The sequence below is a fragment of the Necator americanus genome, chromosome IV, assembly GCF_031761385.1.
Source record: "Necator americanus strain Aroian chromosome IV, whole genome shotgun sequence".
NCBI classification, from domain to species: Eukaryota; Metazoa; Nematoda; class Chromadorea; order Rhabditida; family Ancylostomatidae; genus Necator; species Necator americanus.
Genome location: NC_087374.1, coordinates 38,754,572 through 38,770,614, shown reverse-complemented (window position 1 = coordinate 38,770,614; position 16,043 = coordinate 38,754,572). Strand labels below are relative to the sequence as shown.

General features: G+C 36.9%; 3 protein-coding genes across 4 annotated transcripts in view; all 3 read left to right on the top strand.

The window, feature by feature from the left end:
• RB195_004009 (uncharacterized protein) overlaps nt 1-2,417 on the top strand; it is a gene marked incomplete at both ends in the record, with an annotated part of 30,214 nt that extends 27,797 nt beyond the window's left edge. For both annotated transcript variants that reach the window (XM_064201922.1, XM_064201920.1), the window contains 4 exons: nt 620-848; nt 1,259-1,311; nt 1,585-1,631; nt 2,156-2,417. In XM_064201922.1, coding sequence (XP_064057801.1) covers nt 620-848; nt 1,259-1,311; nt 1,585-1,631; nt 2,156-2,417 — 591 coding nt within the window. The remainder of the gene's footprint in view (nt 1-619; nt 849-1,258; nt 1,312-1,584; nt 1,632-2,155) is intronic.
• A 3,603-nt stretch (nt 2,418-6,020) lies between these two features.
• RB195_004008 (uncharacterized protein) lies at nt 6,021-11,542 on the top strand (the record flags this gene model as incomplete). The annotated part of the gene is made up of 7 exons (XM_064201919.1): nt 6,021-6,156; nt 6,343-6,451; nt 9,981-10,164; nt 10,302-10,395; nt 10,460-10,554; nt 11,204-11,320; nt 11,375-11,542. The coding sequence occupies 7 exons, from the start codon at nt 6,021-6,023 to the stop codon at nt 11,540-11,542; spliced, it is 903 nt and encodes a 300-aa protein (XP_064057800.1).
• An 829-nt stretch (nt 11,543-12,371) lies between these two features.
• Nucleotides 12,372-15,432, top strand: RB195_004007 (uncharacterized protein; the record flags this gene model as incomplete). Its single annotated transcript, XM_064201918.1, has 2 exons — nt 12,372-12,449; nt 15,193-15,432. The coding sequence occupies 2 exons, from the start codon at nt 12,372-12,374 to the stop codon at nt 15,430-15,432; spliced, it is 318 nt and encodes a 105-aa protein (XP_064057799.1).
• Nucleotides 15,433-16,043: the final 611 nt, after the last annotated feature.

The window sequence follows — 16,043 nt, the reverse complement described above, 5'->3', positions numbered from 1 at the left end:
GTTCCGGTAGCTCACACTGAGAACATAAACATCAAGCGTCCCTTCCGGAATATCCATTAATTTGCATGATTATGTGCATGGAACAGAAAGATGGCGGAAGGTTGACTAATAACGTCGAAGAAAAATGAGTGAAAATAGAAAAAATTGGACAGGCACACCGATAAATCCATGCATAACAAAGCAAAACACACAATTGGGGAAAATTGAAGATAACAAAGATGTGTTCTAAGAACTACACTAAAGGTATATAAGGTACAAACCGAAGAAATCCTAGCAAACATGAACGAAGGAATAAGAAGGACAAGTAATTAAGGTGGTCCATTTCTAGGAGTATGGATGATAATGACATCTAAATCAGAGAATATAATTTCGTAATGTAGTAAGTGACTGCATGATGTGTGCCACTGCACATAACACGCCTGACTTACGCCTAATGCTCGCAGCAGCGGGAATGACGTACTGATGCACTTTCATTAAATTCTCCTCGTGGATAGGAAACTTTGTATCCTTTGAATTCGCGATACAGGGCATCTATAAATTTTTTTGCAAATCTAATGAATATGAAATAGTCAATAAATATGTCAACCCGATTTTTTATTACTCCTTCCACACTCTTCAGGATATTGTGCAAAACTCAGACAAGCTCATAGGCGCGAATGATAGAAGTTGTCTCTCATCTGAAGTCGCCAGTCAAATCCTATTCAAACGACAACAAAAGCAGTCACTACGAGAAGATCCAGGACGGAAACGGGCAAGAGAAGGAAAAATAACCTCGAATCCATCACTGGAAATTAACTTTTCAATAATTAAATATGATGACGATGTTATGGTGCCTGATCAAAGTAAAAGTAAGTTTTGATTCCAACATTAAATTCAACACACGAGGAAATTTCCGATTCTGCTTCATAATATTATCTGTTTTGTTTGGAACTACCACTATAATAATCCCATACATCCCCTCCAATTTGAGAAATTGTAGACCTCACTTTATCCAACAAGGCAAAACTACCTCTATAAGCGGAATGGATTGACACAGTTTCATCCCATTAATTCTGTTGGCTAAGTAGGATTTTGAGCAGATTGAAGCTTTCGAAAAGAAAAAGACATGTCTGTGATAATTGTGGACTATGTTCCATATATTGTTTAGTACTGGAGAGGAAATAAAAAGAATAGAAAATCTTCCGAAATTTTTCCTTTGAATGAACTTTATATGTTCGGTGTATATTTGATGGCGAATTCTGTAATACATATGTTTCAGTATCCAATGAACTTAATAAAACCGGAAATGATTCATTCACAAATGAACCTACGGTAAAGTTTCCCAATTATTTGTACAAATGTTTGTGATGGGAAAAGATAGTAAGATAAGAAAGAGTGTGTTTGCAATCGTTGTTATGCTGGCAAAAAAATTCATACCTACTCACATTGCGTGCAAAATCAAGTGCAATTCCAACAGATGCGATTTTCTAGGCAGAAAAAGTTAAAAGAAACAAACAGTTGTCCAGTATGAGAGTGAATCCTTCTCGACAGGGCAAAAACACAAAAAAAAATTAAAGCTAAGGGAATAAATAAAACCTTTTTTAGGAACGAGTAGTCACTGGCGACCTCAGAATTACTGAGAAGGATTTGCGGTAGGATTTTCTCTTAAAGGGCTCAGTCGTTTGCTGATTAATTTAATTAATTAGCAAAAGACTGCTCCCTTTAAGAGAAAATAATTTTAATTTGATAATTTTAATTGATTTTTGCTGCAAAAATCATTCTCATTAGATGACTTACACTAATATACCGGTTAAGTGTATTAAAACAATTTATCCATGCAGGATAGGATGCGGTGGTTCCAATTATTTTAATTATCTGTGTATAGTGATTAGAGGTTTTGCAGAAACAGCAAGCATTTATTCACCTTTCGTGGATAAGTGTTATTCTGCTTTTTTGTTGTTTCCGTAGAGCAGTTGCGTGTAACTCGAGCTAATCATAATGATGTGGAAGATAGGGGTAATAATGACCCAGAAAGTGATAAGAGGATCTCTAATTTGACACACACATATCCATTTCTTTTCAGTGTAGATACAGGTGAAATGACAAAAACTTTTATTTTAAATTGAATTCTTAGTCAGCTCAGTCAGATCTTAATCATGACGTCTTTATTTTTCAGCAGGAAAGTCTCACTTCATCTTCTCATGATATCGTTGGTAATGTGGACGTTGATGGCATGCCAACTCCTAATTTTGAGAAATATTAAGGCAAAATATCAAGAAATGATAACACTCCAGACGAGAACACCTCCTCCTACTCATACCTCTTCTATGTCTCCTGAAAGTTGGCCTTCTCCGCTACCAGCAACGAACAGATCACCATTTCCTCCAGCAAAACAGACGAAAGACAAAGAAGAGACCATAGTGGACTATTTTAAATAGCTAAAATTTTGTTAAACCATGTAATTGCCTACGACATTTTCTACAGTTTAGTAAAAAAAACAATAAACTTGTTCGAAGAAGTGCTTGTTTGACCTCGTCCAAACACTTTCAATTCACATTTTCTCGCCTCTCCATCTAGCACCCGCAAAATTTCTTCGGTAGAAAATCTTATCGGAGGCATCATAGAAACTGCTAATTCAAAATGTGATAATTGCACAGCATTAGAAGCTTTTAAAACTGCGTAGAGTATCCAGTGTATTTGTTCAAATTGTTAGGAATATTTTTGCGCATGAACTTTCCAGCAAAGAAGAGTTCCATGCACTTCAGCATATATAAAAGAAGGTATGAATTTTACAATAAAATCTGCAATTTGGACTACACAAATGTAAATACTGTAAATATAGCTAGTCAGTGCATTTGATTCGCTGACGACCTCGTTCTGATAACATCAAACACCAGTCACGCAGAACGAATGCTGGTCGAATTTGATTAAAAGTATAAAAAAATTGGTATCCGGCTAAGAAAGGACAGGATGATGGTCATGAGGAACGCAGTTGGTTGAATGAGTGTTTGATGCTTTATCCACACTAAAGGAATATATTCGATTTCTCTAAATATGCAAAAACGCAGATCGGGAACTGACGTGATCAGCTAACAAAATTACAAAGAATGTACATACCTTCAAAAAAATATGAACAAATAACCACATATGAAAAACAGAGAAAAATGTGAGATTAAACCCTAATGGTGTATAGTTGCAGGTGTATACGCAATGCAGATGTCTTAGAGATAGCGTTTCAGGAAACTGACGTGGTCTCTGTGGGCAAATATAGAGTTTGGGTTGTAGATCACAATTGTAAGTGTGGACTCACTCAATTCTCCCTAATCGTCTTGAAAAACGGTGTGAGAAGTAGCGTTTGCTCCTATGAGCTACTTTAGAACGCGTCATTATTGCACACGCTCCAATTCTCTCAATAATCTAATTACTGATTTTACTTGAACAAATTGCTGAGAAGATCTTATTGATTTTCTGACTGCTCGCTTGTGGATGCGGCGCGTGCATATAGGTGGCGCGTTAGAACTTACCAATTAGGATCAAACGCCGTTTCCACACCGCACTTTAGGATGGTTAGGAAAAATTGACTGGGGCCACCCTCCTACTCATAATCTATACCCGGAACCTTATATTTGCCTGCTTACACCTTAACATCGTGATACGTTTCTTTCAACACAACGCATCAACACAATTCTGTGTTGGGGATCAACATGTCCCCAGCTAATAACGGTTTACGCAACCACGTTTGTGGCTTTTTAGTTGTTACTTGGTGGACTTGCGCCTCTCACTGATCCGTGGTCCGTCGTGATAGATTTCAAGGAGCTACGAGGTCAGAGCCCGAGCTGAAGGACTGGGATAAAGGATAAGGGATATAGGGTGTGGCGTTAATCAATCCGCTTGGGATGCGCCCTTACGTTCACTTCAATTCAGAATCGTTTGAGGTTTACGAACGTGTAACTGGCCTATACAATGAGTTGCCGGGGGTAGCCGATGAGTCAAGTCAGTGTTTTTATCCTCCCAGACAAGCCTGGTACCAATTTATCGACCCCGGAGGGATGAAAGGCTTGGAGAGCACTAGGGAAGACTCGAACCTCCGATCGATCGTGTGCAGACAGCGGAACCTCTACCCGCTACACTACACCAGCCCTCAAGAACTGGGATGCACCTTCATTCCCTCTATAAACAGGCCGCGGGTGGAACGTACAATGGGAGGACTTCAGTAGAAGCTTGCACACACTGAAGTCATCCGCAAGCATGAAAGAACAGAAAAAAAACGATAAATTGCACTAGCAAGATAAAGATAATCAAATTTTCACTTTTTATTAAGAGCGTTACTCGACACCATCACCTCTTACCGTAATGGAAAAAAACTGTTCTTTCCGTAAATGAAATTTAAATCAGTGAAGCATTCATGCATTCAAGGTCCTGTCTTCTCTACTCCTAGTTTTTTCTTGTTTATTGATTTGATGATCTTCCATCGAATTTTCCCTTCCCCAGAGATTAACAGAGAATTCTGACGTTTAACTCTCTTTGTGATTCCACTAATCTAACCACTCCTTGTTCCGGATCGGGCAAGTTGTAAAAAATAAGCGCATGAAAGGTTTCAAATTCAAGATTTATTTTCGTTTTTTTTTCTTGCTAACAAAAGACCCGTGGCGTGCAATTCATGTGCTTTTCGACACCATAAGTGTAGTCAGCAGACACTCGGACATTAAAAACCACTAAAACTATTTAATCTATGCTAATTTTGCGACCGCGGCGTACAACTCTCCCCAAAAAAATAGATTTATTCAGTCAAAACACTATTTGTTATGCTGTCTTTTCCAAGTTTGTCCCTTTTCAGATGTAGTCCTCATGAATAAATAATGAAATATATATTAATGAATATAATGAATATATAATGAATGACAGCGGAAAGGTACTAGAATTGCAGAGCAGTTAGTGGTCAAATTTCTTCTAATGGTATTATAGTGAAGAGATGAGCGCCCCACTTATGCTCCAGCTCTTCTAAAGCAATAATTTTTCACTTCATTCCAGAAATATATCATGGAAGCTGGCTATTGATCGCTAGGAGGATAAGTTAATGAGAAAATGTTAAAAACAACATCATCCTTCCTTGATAATGTGAAGACGGACATTTTTGAATGAGTATAAAGAAATTTCACGTGCGGAAATTTTGACGAATGAAAAAATGGCAAATTTTTGGTCATCGTTTCTTTTTCACCAAGAAAATTCACTTCTATTTCCGTAACACGGAATCTTTTTAGAGTATGTATAAATTTAAAAACAGCATCTTCTTAATGTTACTAAAATATGGAAGCAAAAAATCTTATGAAGATCCATGAAGTTTCACGTTCTCCTGATCAACGCGAAAATTTAGACCGATCAGAACAGTATGAAAAAAATTTACAAAGAAATGTACTTCGCTTCATGTTCCCGGATACCCTGTTGAACTATGTAGAAACTGCATTTAGTAAGACCTAGTAGTTTTAATGAGAACCGAGTCATTCTAAGTGGAAAAGGTTTTTTTTTTGCATTTTTTGAATTTTCTATGGAAGGAACTTATATCTATCATTCACAATTTCGAACCTTTCCCAATTTTTTATATTTTTTAAAATTAGCTACTTCAAAAGCTCGCTCTCTTTTCGGCATTTGTCGATTTCTATCTTGAAACTTCTAGACAAAACCGTTCGAAAAAAAAATGTTCTCTGGTATTTATGTGCTTATTGATGGAACGATAAATGAATAAATGTACGGTGAATATCTCAAATTTGTCCTATTTCCAGAATTGTGTTGGTGAATCTAATCATTTTTTTTTTGGATTTTAAATACCTCATTCACCAGATTTTGGAAAAAAACGGTACGCACAATGAAAAGTAGTAGTCATAGGAAAAACACATAAAAAATTGTTCTCGACAAAAATTTTGAAACCTGGAATTTGATGCCGAACCTGAATAGGAACACATTAATAAACATATATTCAGCGCAATTATGTATCTGGATATGACAGCACAGCGGCCAAAGTATGTGAACTCGCCATTTTCAGAATGGGTAACTTCCGATATATTATACTCTTTGCTTCCACCATTTCCTCAACATTCATCTACAGTAATCGTGTCGTTTTTGGCTTTACGGTGATATGTCAGGAGCCGGAGAATAAGAGCAGCAACATCACATTGAATGGTAAGTATTCTCGCTTTTTCTGTTGCAGAAATTGTTAGTTTAGATCTTAAGAAAACAATTAAAAATTACGAAAAGGTGACCGGTAGATCATAATAAATTACTGGGACCACACATCCCATTTGAAAATTAAAAATTAGAAATTGAAATTTCTATTTGAAATGGAAATTTATTTTTAACTATTTCCAGATTACTACCTTGCCGATCCCACAGCAAAAGCATGGATGTTCTCAGCGACGGCTGTTGGCATGTGTTTGGGACCCATTCCACTTTATTGGGCATACAAATTCGACACGAGGTTGCTTGTTTTTGTGTAATTATAAGATCTGAAAATGGAAAAACCTAAAGAATTCCCAACACACAAAACAGCTTATGGTAATATTGATGCTGTTTACTAAACAGACGAACGATGATCAGTCTTCATGGGAGAGTGATAATTTCGGCAGCACATGAGAACATGAAAACGTTTATATTTATGTATCATTAAATTTATTTAGCTATAGTGAAGGATGAATAAAAATGTATTCCACAATGTTCTAGAGGGACATTTCGGTTGTTTACACAGATACAGTTACGTTCTATTTTTTATTTTTCTATTCTGGAATTCGAATTCGAATCGAATTGTGGAACACAATCAATCACGCATCCCTTACTGTAACTTTGATAGGAAATTAAAAATTAGAAATCTTGAAAATTTCCAAGGTTTGAAGATAATTTCTCAAATATGGAAGCAAAAAATTCCATGAAGTGCTTATTTTATCATGCGCATTCAAAATATGTGAGGTGAGAGTAACTATTGCGCGGAAAACAGCGATATACGCTGGATTGAGGTAGATGCAGAGCCAAAAGAGTGTGATGAGGTCTTCCCATCGACGGTGCTAAGGTCGCAAAGGAGAAGAGGGTCGTGGAGGAGGTTAGTGTGGCCGTAGGCGAATGGAGAATATCATGAAAAACGGGACAAAATAGTAGGGACATCAGTAGTATTAATAGCAAAAAAATAGTGTTCTATAGTATTAAACAATTACATACATTACAAAATATTATAGTTCGTTTCAAGGGCAGGACACCAACGGAGAAGCGAAGCTTGCGTGCACGCAAAAAGTGTCACGGATTGGAGTTAAAATAATTTCGTAGACCATTGTTATCACAAGCACAACAACATCGACTTTTTATTTTGACTTAGAAATTATTTTCACATAAACGTCATCGTTCGCTTGGGATTAATGAGTTCAAAAGCATCCAAAGATTTGCAGAGAAACAAAAAGCGAAGAGAAAATGCTGTTAAAATAGTGTTTACTTTACCGTTTCAAAGTATTTATGTCAGTTGACCGCTGCGTGCGTCAAAATGGTAGCAGTTTACGTTCATTGAAGGTATCACTCCACGAATCTGAGGTGGTAAGGATTTTAGGTGGAGTATTCCCAACGAGATCGTAGATTATGGAGAGAAGGGTGATTTCGTCCAGTTCTTCCTAATTGCCGTAAAAAACGGCCCGGAAGATACGCTTCAAGCGTTCCGGTGCGCTATTTTCTATAACGAGTTCGATCGTAACGCGCCAGTCCTGTACACGAGCAGCACCTTCCGAGCCGTTTTTTACGGCAATTAGGAAGAAATGGACGGAATCACCCTTCTCTCCATAATCTACGACCAAATATAAGCATAATCCACTTGTAGCCCGCACCACATCAGATTCGTGGGGTGATGCCCTTGAGGTAGAAGCAGTAGAAAGGGGACGTGAACTGTTGCGATGCGTCGTAGTCGCGCGGGCAAGCATAAACGCAACCTTTTCGAAATGTCGCTGCTCTAATGCAATCTTTTCTGTCGTAGATAACTCTATAACGTACTCATTCTATTACAGAATAATTATTATGGCGTATGGACTGATTTCAACCATGGGTACAGTGCTGTATCCTCTTGCAGACTCTATCGGTTTCTTGCCCTCTTTGATATGTCGATTTCTTGCGGTATCTATTACAAATACTCGAAAGACGGAAATAAGAACAAAATTTAGTTAAAGATTCTAGGGCTTTGCACAAGCTAGTCAACTACATATCGCAAATGAAGTTGTGCTAACATGGGCTTCACAGACGGAAAGTTCGCTGTTCTTTTCCATTCTCTTAGCAGCATCACAGGTATGGAGCTTGGTTCTTCAATACTTCTCCATAAATGATATAATATTATAATAATGACCGTAATATTTCATTATTTTTTGCGTTTTTCTAGCGTTTTGTGCAGATGTTGCGCCCATTCATGTATGAGTTATGTAAGTTCTAAGAGTGAACCCATTCATGTATGAGTTATGTAAGTTCTAAGAGTGAACGGATGCGCGTCCTAAAACATTTCAGAATATTTAGGATGTGTTCCGCTTTCTTCTGGTCCCAAAAATCATCAGATTTTCTTTCTCTCCACGTTCGAGGCTCTTTTTTTATGCATATTGCCAAACGGATATGTCCTTTTCCACTTTTTTTTAAAGATAAAGATGGGATTGGAACGAGTGTTAAATGCTATTCGGGAGAAGAAAAAGGAAGAAAAAAATCATTTCTCTCCGTCTTAGGCGTGTAGCATTTGGAATATACCGCCAATCAGAACAAATCAAGTTCCAATCTGTGTATTTTGAATAAAATTGAGGAAAAAAACAAAAAAAAAAGATTTATGGTAGTGGTGGATTGTTCAAGGACGTAAATAACGGAATTATTGCACTCTTCCTTCATTGTTTTTAGTTTGGACCACTTTTCACTATGATTCTTGGAGGTGAAATGTGCTCAACATCCTTCGGCTGGGAGGTTGGTTTCTTTCTTCTGTAATACGAAATTCCGCACCTAATTCCTGAACGGGGAACAATCGATTTTCACGTACTGCTACTCTCGTAAAGTCAATCACCCTGTACTGTATCCAGAAATTAGAAAGATAAAGATAATTAGAAAGATATTAGAAAGAATGAGCGGGCAGCTGATGGTCACTATTCTTTCGTTACTTCAGACAACCTACTATGTTCTCGGCATTTTGACGTTATTATCAACTTTAATTTTTGCCTTTATATACACTCAGGATGTCGAAACCAATAGGCAAGTTGTTTTAATATTTGATTTTAATAGTTCAACTTCTTTTTCTCGTTTTATAAGCAAAAATACGGTGACTCGATGAAAAGTTCTTTCTCCTTGTTTCCTCTAAGATTCATTTCATTTTACATTTCTACTGAAAAGAAAATATTTGGTCAATTGCAGTCGCAAAAAAAGAAGGTTCCCACAAGCATTTTTAGCTGGAATTTTTGGATTTTTTTTCAATACAAAACTAAGTTAATCAAAATGTAGCGTAGCTGACTAAAGATGATTACTATAAGAATGTTTTTCTACGTTCCATTCAGCACTTTAGGAGTTCTAAGAAAGGTAAAAAGCGGTCTTGGGAAGACACCATTGATCGGACAGTACTCAACCATCGCAATGACTTGTATTTTCATTTGTCAGTAAAAATTATGTTGATAGAATATTTCTACAGTTCTCTTTTTTCATTTCCTCTCAGCCTCATTTCCCTCTCACCTCGTAGAAATATAGAAAGCAAATTGGAAATCACTCTTAGATTTTTTTCCTGGCACCTCTACTCCACTGTGAGTAAAAGTTTACGAATTCCTAATTCTTTACATTTTTGAAAGAAAAAAACGTGAAATTTCTTCCCATTTCTCAAAAAATCTTTCTGTGAAATGAGAAAAATTTACGCGTGGACGACGATGAAGGAAGATTCCTTAGTTATACTTCTTCACACGCGATTTTGTCTATTTCTGTCAGCATCGTGTCGATTGAAAAATTATCGTTGTTCCACTATTTTTTTCCAGATTTCTTTCCACTTCTGAAATGTCGTTGATTGTTGAAGGACGAAAAGCTGTGACAAAGAAATCTCCAGTTCCATACTTGGATCTTTTCGCGGATGTCACAATATGGACGAGTTTCATAATGTTCATAGGTTACTACGTTGGTATGATAATCTATCAGCAATACAGCCCAACATTTATTAAACAGGTAAGCAGAAGAAGGAAAATTTCCAAAATTCACAGAAAAAAAGAAGAGAAGAATTGTGAAAAATTGTCATTAACTTTGAAAATATGTAGCAGGATATTTCAAAGGAAAAAAGACATTCCTACACGTTGTTTATTTAGGTTTTGAACTATACAGTTCGAGAAACTGGGTATTTCGCTGCTATTCCAATGATCTTTGCCATCATATTAAAAGTAGGGATAGGAAAAGTTATAGGTAAATTTCCAGCGCCCAATTTTTAATTTTAGTCCAATTGAAATATTTTTAAAGAAGTTTTCAGATCATGGACTTGGACTAAGTGCAAAGTGGAGGTTAGCAGCTCCGCTGCTGGTGCTGGAAACTCTAAGTGCTGCTTCCATTTTTCTAACAGGATTTGTAAGATATTAATCTATTTTTTCACTTCCTAGTTTTCATTTCTCGATTTTTTTCGATCTCAGATGTAAGAGTAGTTGGTATTCTTAGACCAGTAAAAAAGCAAAAAAAAAACTGTTAAAAAAAAGCACCAATATGGTGTCTTCCTTCATCTCTGTTTATTTCTTTCTCAGAAATTTTTTCATTCAAGAAATGAGGGATCGGGAACTCGTAGAATGACTTACAAAAAGGAGAGTTCTAGGGAAAAGGTCAGGTAAAAATGAGGTTGACAGGTTAGATGAGAATAATGTTCTTACTCACACTAAAATAATAAACTTATGTCATATTTCACGGAACATGTAAGGACTTCAACTTCATATGTTAAGCTTTGAAGAGATTTCTATTTCAGATGGACGACAGGAGAGTTGCATTATTTTTTGATCTGTTATTTGCATCGTTGCACTTTTTTGTACCTGTTATATGTAGCAGAACAATACAAATAGTGAGTGGTCTTAGTACGCAGAATTCACAGGAATATTTTGCTCTCTCTGAGATCTATGGAGAATTCAAGAAATCTCTTGGAATCTACTTTTATCCATATTATAGTTTCTCTCGTTTTCCAAGTCTACCTTAGCCTTTCTCGCTTGTTTACCGGCCATTGGAATTTTTTCAGCGTGGTGCTCAACATGCGCATTTTGCTCTCAATTTTAATATGTTTATAGCTGGATTTGTTCAAATCCTCCTACCAGGAGGAGTACAATTATTAGTACCGGACAACACGAAGGACCAGGTTTTTTCCAAGGTACGACTGGACAAATTCCGGCTCGACATCGAGATTTTTCAGTGGGCTACTCTTTTCTATGGTCTAGCTGCTATGATTATGGCTACGACAACACTTTATCTGTTTTGTACAACAGCAAAAGCAGCTCCATGGACGATTGAAACATCTACAGTACGAAAAGAAGATGTGATATGTTCTACTGTGCCTAGTTGTAGTAAAATTCAAGTATAGGTATTTATTATTGTTTAAATCCATTTCAAACCTCAGGGAAGAGAGAGTTTAGGAATAAAGGATTTACCTGCTTTGTTTGTTTTTTTTTGAGACTGTTTCTGAGAAAAGAAATAAATAAAGCTACTCTTATAAGTACTTATATATCAGTACGGTGATGGTCAAGGTCAGGGATGAGATTTGGAGTAATTTTAAAGAGTAGATAGCGAAATTATTAAATAAATAATAAATTAAGTTAGGAAAGAAGCAATACATACATACATTTTGATCTCTGGGTAAGATCCTGACCTTCTAAATAAGGTATGGGGCAGAGGAAGGATAACCCATACCCTAACTCTCCTTGCAAGTACGCCGTTCTCTTCAACTATTCACATCGCTTGCAATTGATTGCGGATGATCAAAAAAAGGTGGCAGATCCTAGCACAATGATGTGCCCATTCTCTCTTTCATCCCCGCTCCCGTCAGGTTCGCTACTGGTTTGTTTTATTACCCCTTTAAATACCTGTCGTGTGTAGTTTTCTGTCTCTCTCGTTTCCTTTTCCTTCTCTCATCCGGACGAATAGCTTATATGCACAAAGAGCTGCTTCAGATCAGTCTGTTCCCTATCGATAGAATTTCTCCAGTTCTCAGAGTTTTGTGTTCGGTAATTGTACTAAAATTAACTTAAAACTAAAATTTTTATTGTTAGAATTCATTTCAAACGAAAGGATAGAGGTTAAAAATGAATAACCAACTTGTTTTTTTAGATAGTTTCTTAAGAAAAAGCTAAATAAAGTTATTGTTATAGCACTTACATCTCACTACTTTCATGGTTATGACCCAGAGGTGAGGTATGGACCATATGAATCTACTTATAAGAGGAGTTTATTCGAAAGCATGGATAACTCTTCATCAAAGGCTAAGGACGGAGGTAGGATCCTTAACCTCCTACCTTTGCCTATAAAAAAACTAGCTTTCTTTTTGCTTATGTTTCTTTTTGTTTGTTTTTTTTTTACTTTCTAGTTTCTTGAACTATTCACATTGCTCGCAATCGATTGCGGATGATCAAAAAAAAGTAAGAGATCCTAGCACAATATTGTGTCCATTTCGTCTTTCATCCTAACTCCCGTCAGGTTCTTTCCTTTTATTGGTCCTTTATATACCTGCCGTCTCTTCTTTCCCTCTCGTTTCCTTTTCTTCCTCTCATCCGAAAGAACATCTGATATGTCAATATAATTTTTCCAATTCCCAGAGTTTTCTTATCTCCTTTTCTCGTGTCATGAAAATTGTTGAAAAGTATTGAGATCGAACAAAACAAAACCTATAAATTAGGGAACATGCCATCTTTTGGAAAATGAAATTAACAACCACAATATAACTATTCACCGGCGAAACAGTCCCGCAGTTCCCTCAAATTTTTGTTTGGAAATAAGAAATGTTCGATGGTGCTGCTGATAGTGACAAAGATCACAATTTTTTGAATAAAAAGGTCAAAGTTCTGTGCAGGACAACAAGGACGACGTGGCGAACGATGACAGTAGAATTTTTTGGTTCCTATGTACTTGGACCTATTTTGATCCCTTCAGTGTAGTTGCGTTTCCGTAAAGCTTCTACTCTGTTTATTTTTGTCGGATTTACTTAACAAATTAATCAAAGAGACAAATCAATTTTTTTAATGCCTCTAATTTAGTTTTGAGGATCCTAACATCCAAGAAATTAGCTTACAAGATTCACACCTCTTCGCACTTGCTCACAACTGCTATCTACAACATATTATATTTTTAATATCTTGTTTTTTTTTGTTTCTTCTAACACATGATATTTTTCTATATTTTATTTTTTGTCTTTTCATCTTTCTCGAAAAATGAAAACAAATTAATTTGGACATGAGAAAAATCGCGAATTCATGGCGAATTCAGGTCTCTGATCTGAACGCGATCGCAGTACTTAGGCGGCTATGGAGGTGTTTTAATTATTGATCTAACACATCCTCGATCGGTTGACTTTTTTTGGGTAGTTCTCAGTTGTTTTTCCGTGTCATATTCACAGGTTATTCACCTCTCCTCTAATGCAGTACAAATTTCTTCTAATTTGTCACTTCCGGTGAAGCCAGCTTCACTTCATCCCGTATGGGTTCATTGGTTGCTCAAATCCCATCAAGTAATATCCTGATGATGTCCTATAGATTTCATTTCATGTACAGCGCACTGACCTTACCTAACAGGTGAAAAATCAACTTTAACAGCGGTTTTCCTGATGGTTGTTGATGTTTTTCACCTTTTTTCGCGTGAAAAAAAACATCTGGCAGTCACATTTACAAGTCGAATCAAACAAAAATATGCTGGAAAAGTTCGTTTTTTCAGTGGAACAATTTTTTCTAGTTTTTTTTTTTGACAATCACGTTTGATTCTCCTTACATACATGTACACATTGTGAAAAAAAAAAAATGAATACGATACATACATACGACATACGAAGCAAATAAAAGGATAAAAAAGGATAAAGTCTCTGGCGTATCATTCCACTTGGGATGCGTCAACGCATTTTACTGGAATTCGTAATCGTTGAGGTTTTGGAACGCGTGTTGGCCTATACAATGACTTGCGGGGGCCAGCCGATGATCAAGTCAGTGTTTTTATCCTCCCAGACAAGTCTGGTACCAATTTATCGACCCCGGAGGGATGAAAGGCTTGGTGAGCACTGGGGCGGATTCGAACCCTCGACCGTGTGGCTACAACGGACCTCTAACCGACTGCGCCACACCCGCCCCGGGGTACGAAGCAAATATGTATAGATATATATCTGGTTTTTTGGCGTTGACGAACCATCAGTGCAGAAAAAAAACTGGCGAAGGGAGAACAAAAAATGAATCGGCTAATTTGATCTACATCCATGGAACTGATCTATTATCTCATTAATTTATAGGTGTTGTTGTGTTTGCTGATTTCTGAACTTCTGATGCACGAATAACCGTTTTTGCACCTACAGACGAAACTACTGTGATTCCAATAGCTTTCTTCACATGTCGAATAAACAAATATTTGTCGAAGACTTGTCGATACTCATTGCTGAAAAACAAAACTGAGAAAATAGCCGTGATTTATCTCAAAATGGAACACAAAAGTTTGACGAAAATAACGTAAAGCGTGCTCTAATGTGTATGTACTATTGAATTGTATTAATTTTCACAAATATTTTCTTTGAATTTTGTGGAAATTGTAAAAAAAAAATAAAAACTCACATTCTCCTGCCACATTGGTTGCTTTTCATTTGAACTCACCTCACGGCATAATAAACAAAGAAATTCGTTGAGCAGGCAAAGTTTACAAAAAGGCCAGCAAGTAAATTAATATAAAGTTGTTCCATTTGAAAGCGGAACAGATTTGCGAGCAGCGCAATAAGCATTGTGCTGAACCAGCCAAATATCACTGTCGCACTGATGATGATTAGCGATCGATAAATACTCTTCATAGCTCCATTGTCTATAAGAAATTATAGCTCTTATGTACTCATCTGCATGCAATCCCAAAAAAAAAAACACTAACTCTCCTTATTTATGGAAAACTTCGAGAGTTAGAAGTAAATTCCAAGTTCTAACGGGATATTGTTCTAAGCTGTACTACGCTTTCTGGATCTCCATCATTACATTCAAAGTCTAAACACCTGGATTCCAGACATTCTCTGGTGATCGCTTCGTTCGGGAACGGCAAAGAGGGTGTCGGCGGATTCTTCGCAAATGCCTCCGAGACACAAGGTGCCCAGTGGATATGCCGGCGGAAACGCGAACATACCTCGTCGAGGTCACGCTCCAGTCGTTCATGAAGACGCAGACAAGCGTCCTAGATGTTCTCCTAGCAACAGAGACGCAAAGAATTGCGCAGTTACAAGGAAATATGCAAAAAAGAGTGGTGTGAGTTGTCGAAATTACCGAATAAGTCAAAGAATGATAGAGTCATATAGAAGTACATGGGATTTTGTATGGTATTCTAATGAAGAAAGGGAGTGAGTTTGTCTTCATATTACCTTTAGAAAGTCTAGAAATCTTATTAAATTTGAACTTTTTTTTCCTGTAAGTTCCAAGAAGTCAGAGACACAGAAGGTCCCTCTCTATGGAATTGAATTAGGCTTCAAAAAGCTTGGAGTTACAGGATAACGATGCCACTTCTACGCTTCTGCTTTCTGTAACTTCGTTACGCACACTTCCACTCACGTGCACGTGACAGAAAAAACCAGTTATTATAACGTATGATGTTTGGCGACCTCTGACCTTCTCAGCAGTACTCACCTTAGAAAACTTGGAAACATGGATTTGAATTATTAGTATAGTCAGGTCGGCTGGATAGCATACAAGGATCAAAGTTAAGAATGTTTTTTTGAACAAAGAATTTGACTCACTCATTTGAATTTTTCTGACCTGAAGGAGGAAAACCGTATAGCATAGAATAATCAGGATATTAATTACTATAACTAATTTTACAAATGTATTGTATATCAAGCCACGCAATGGTGCCATAACAACGCAGAC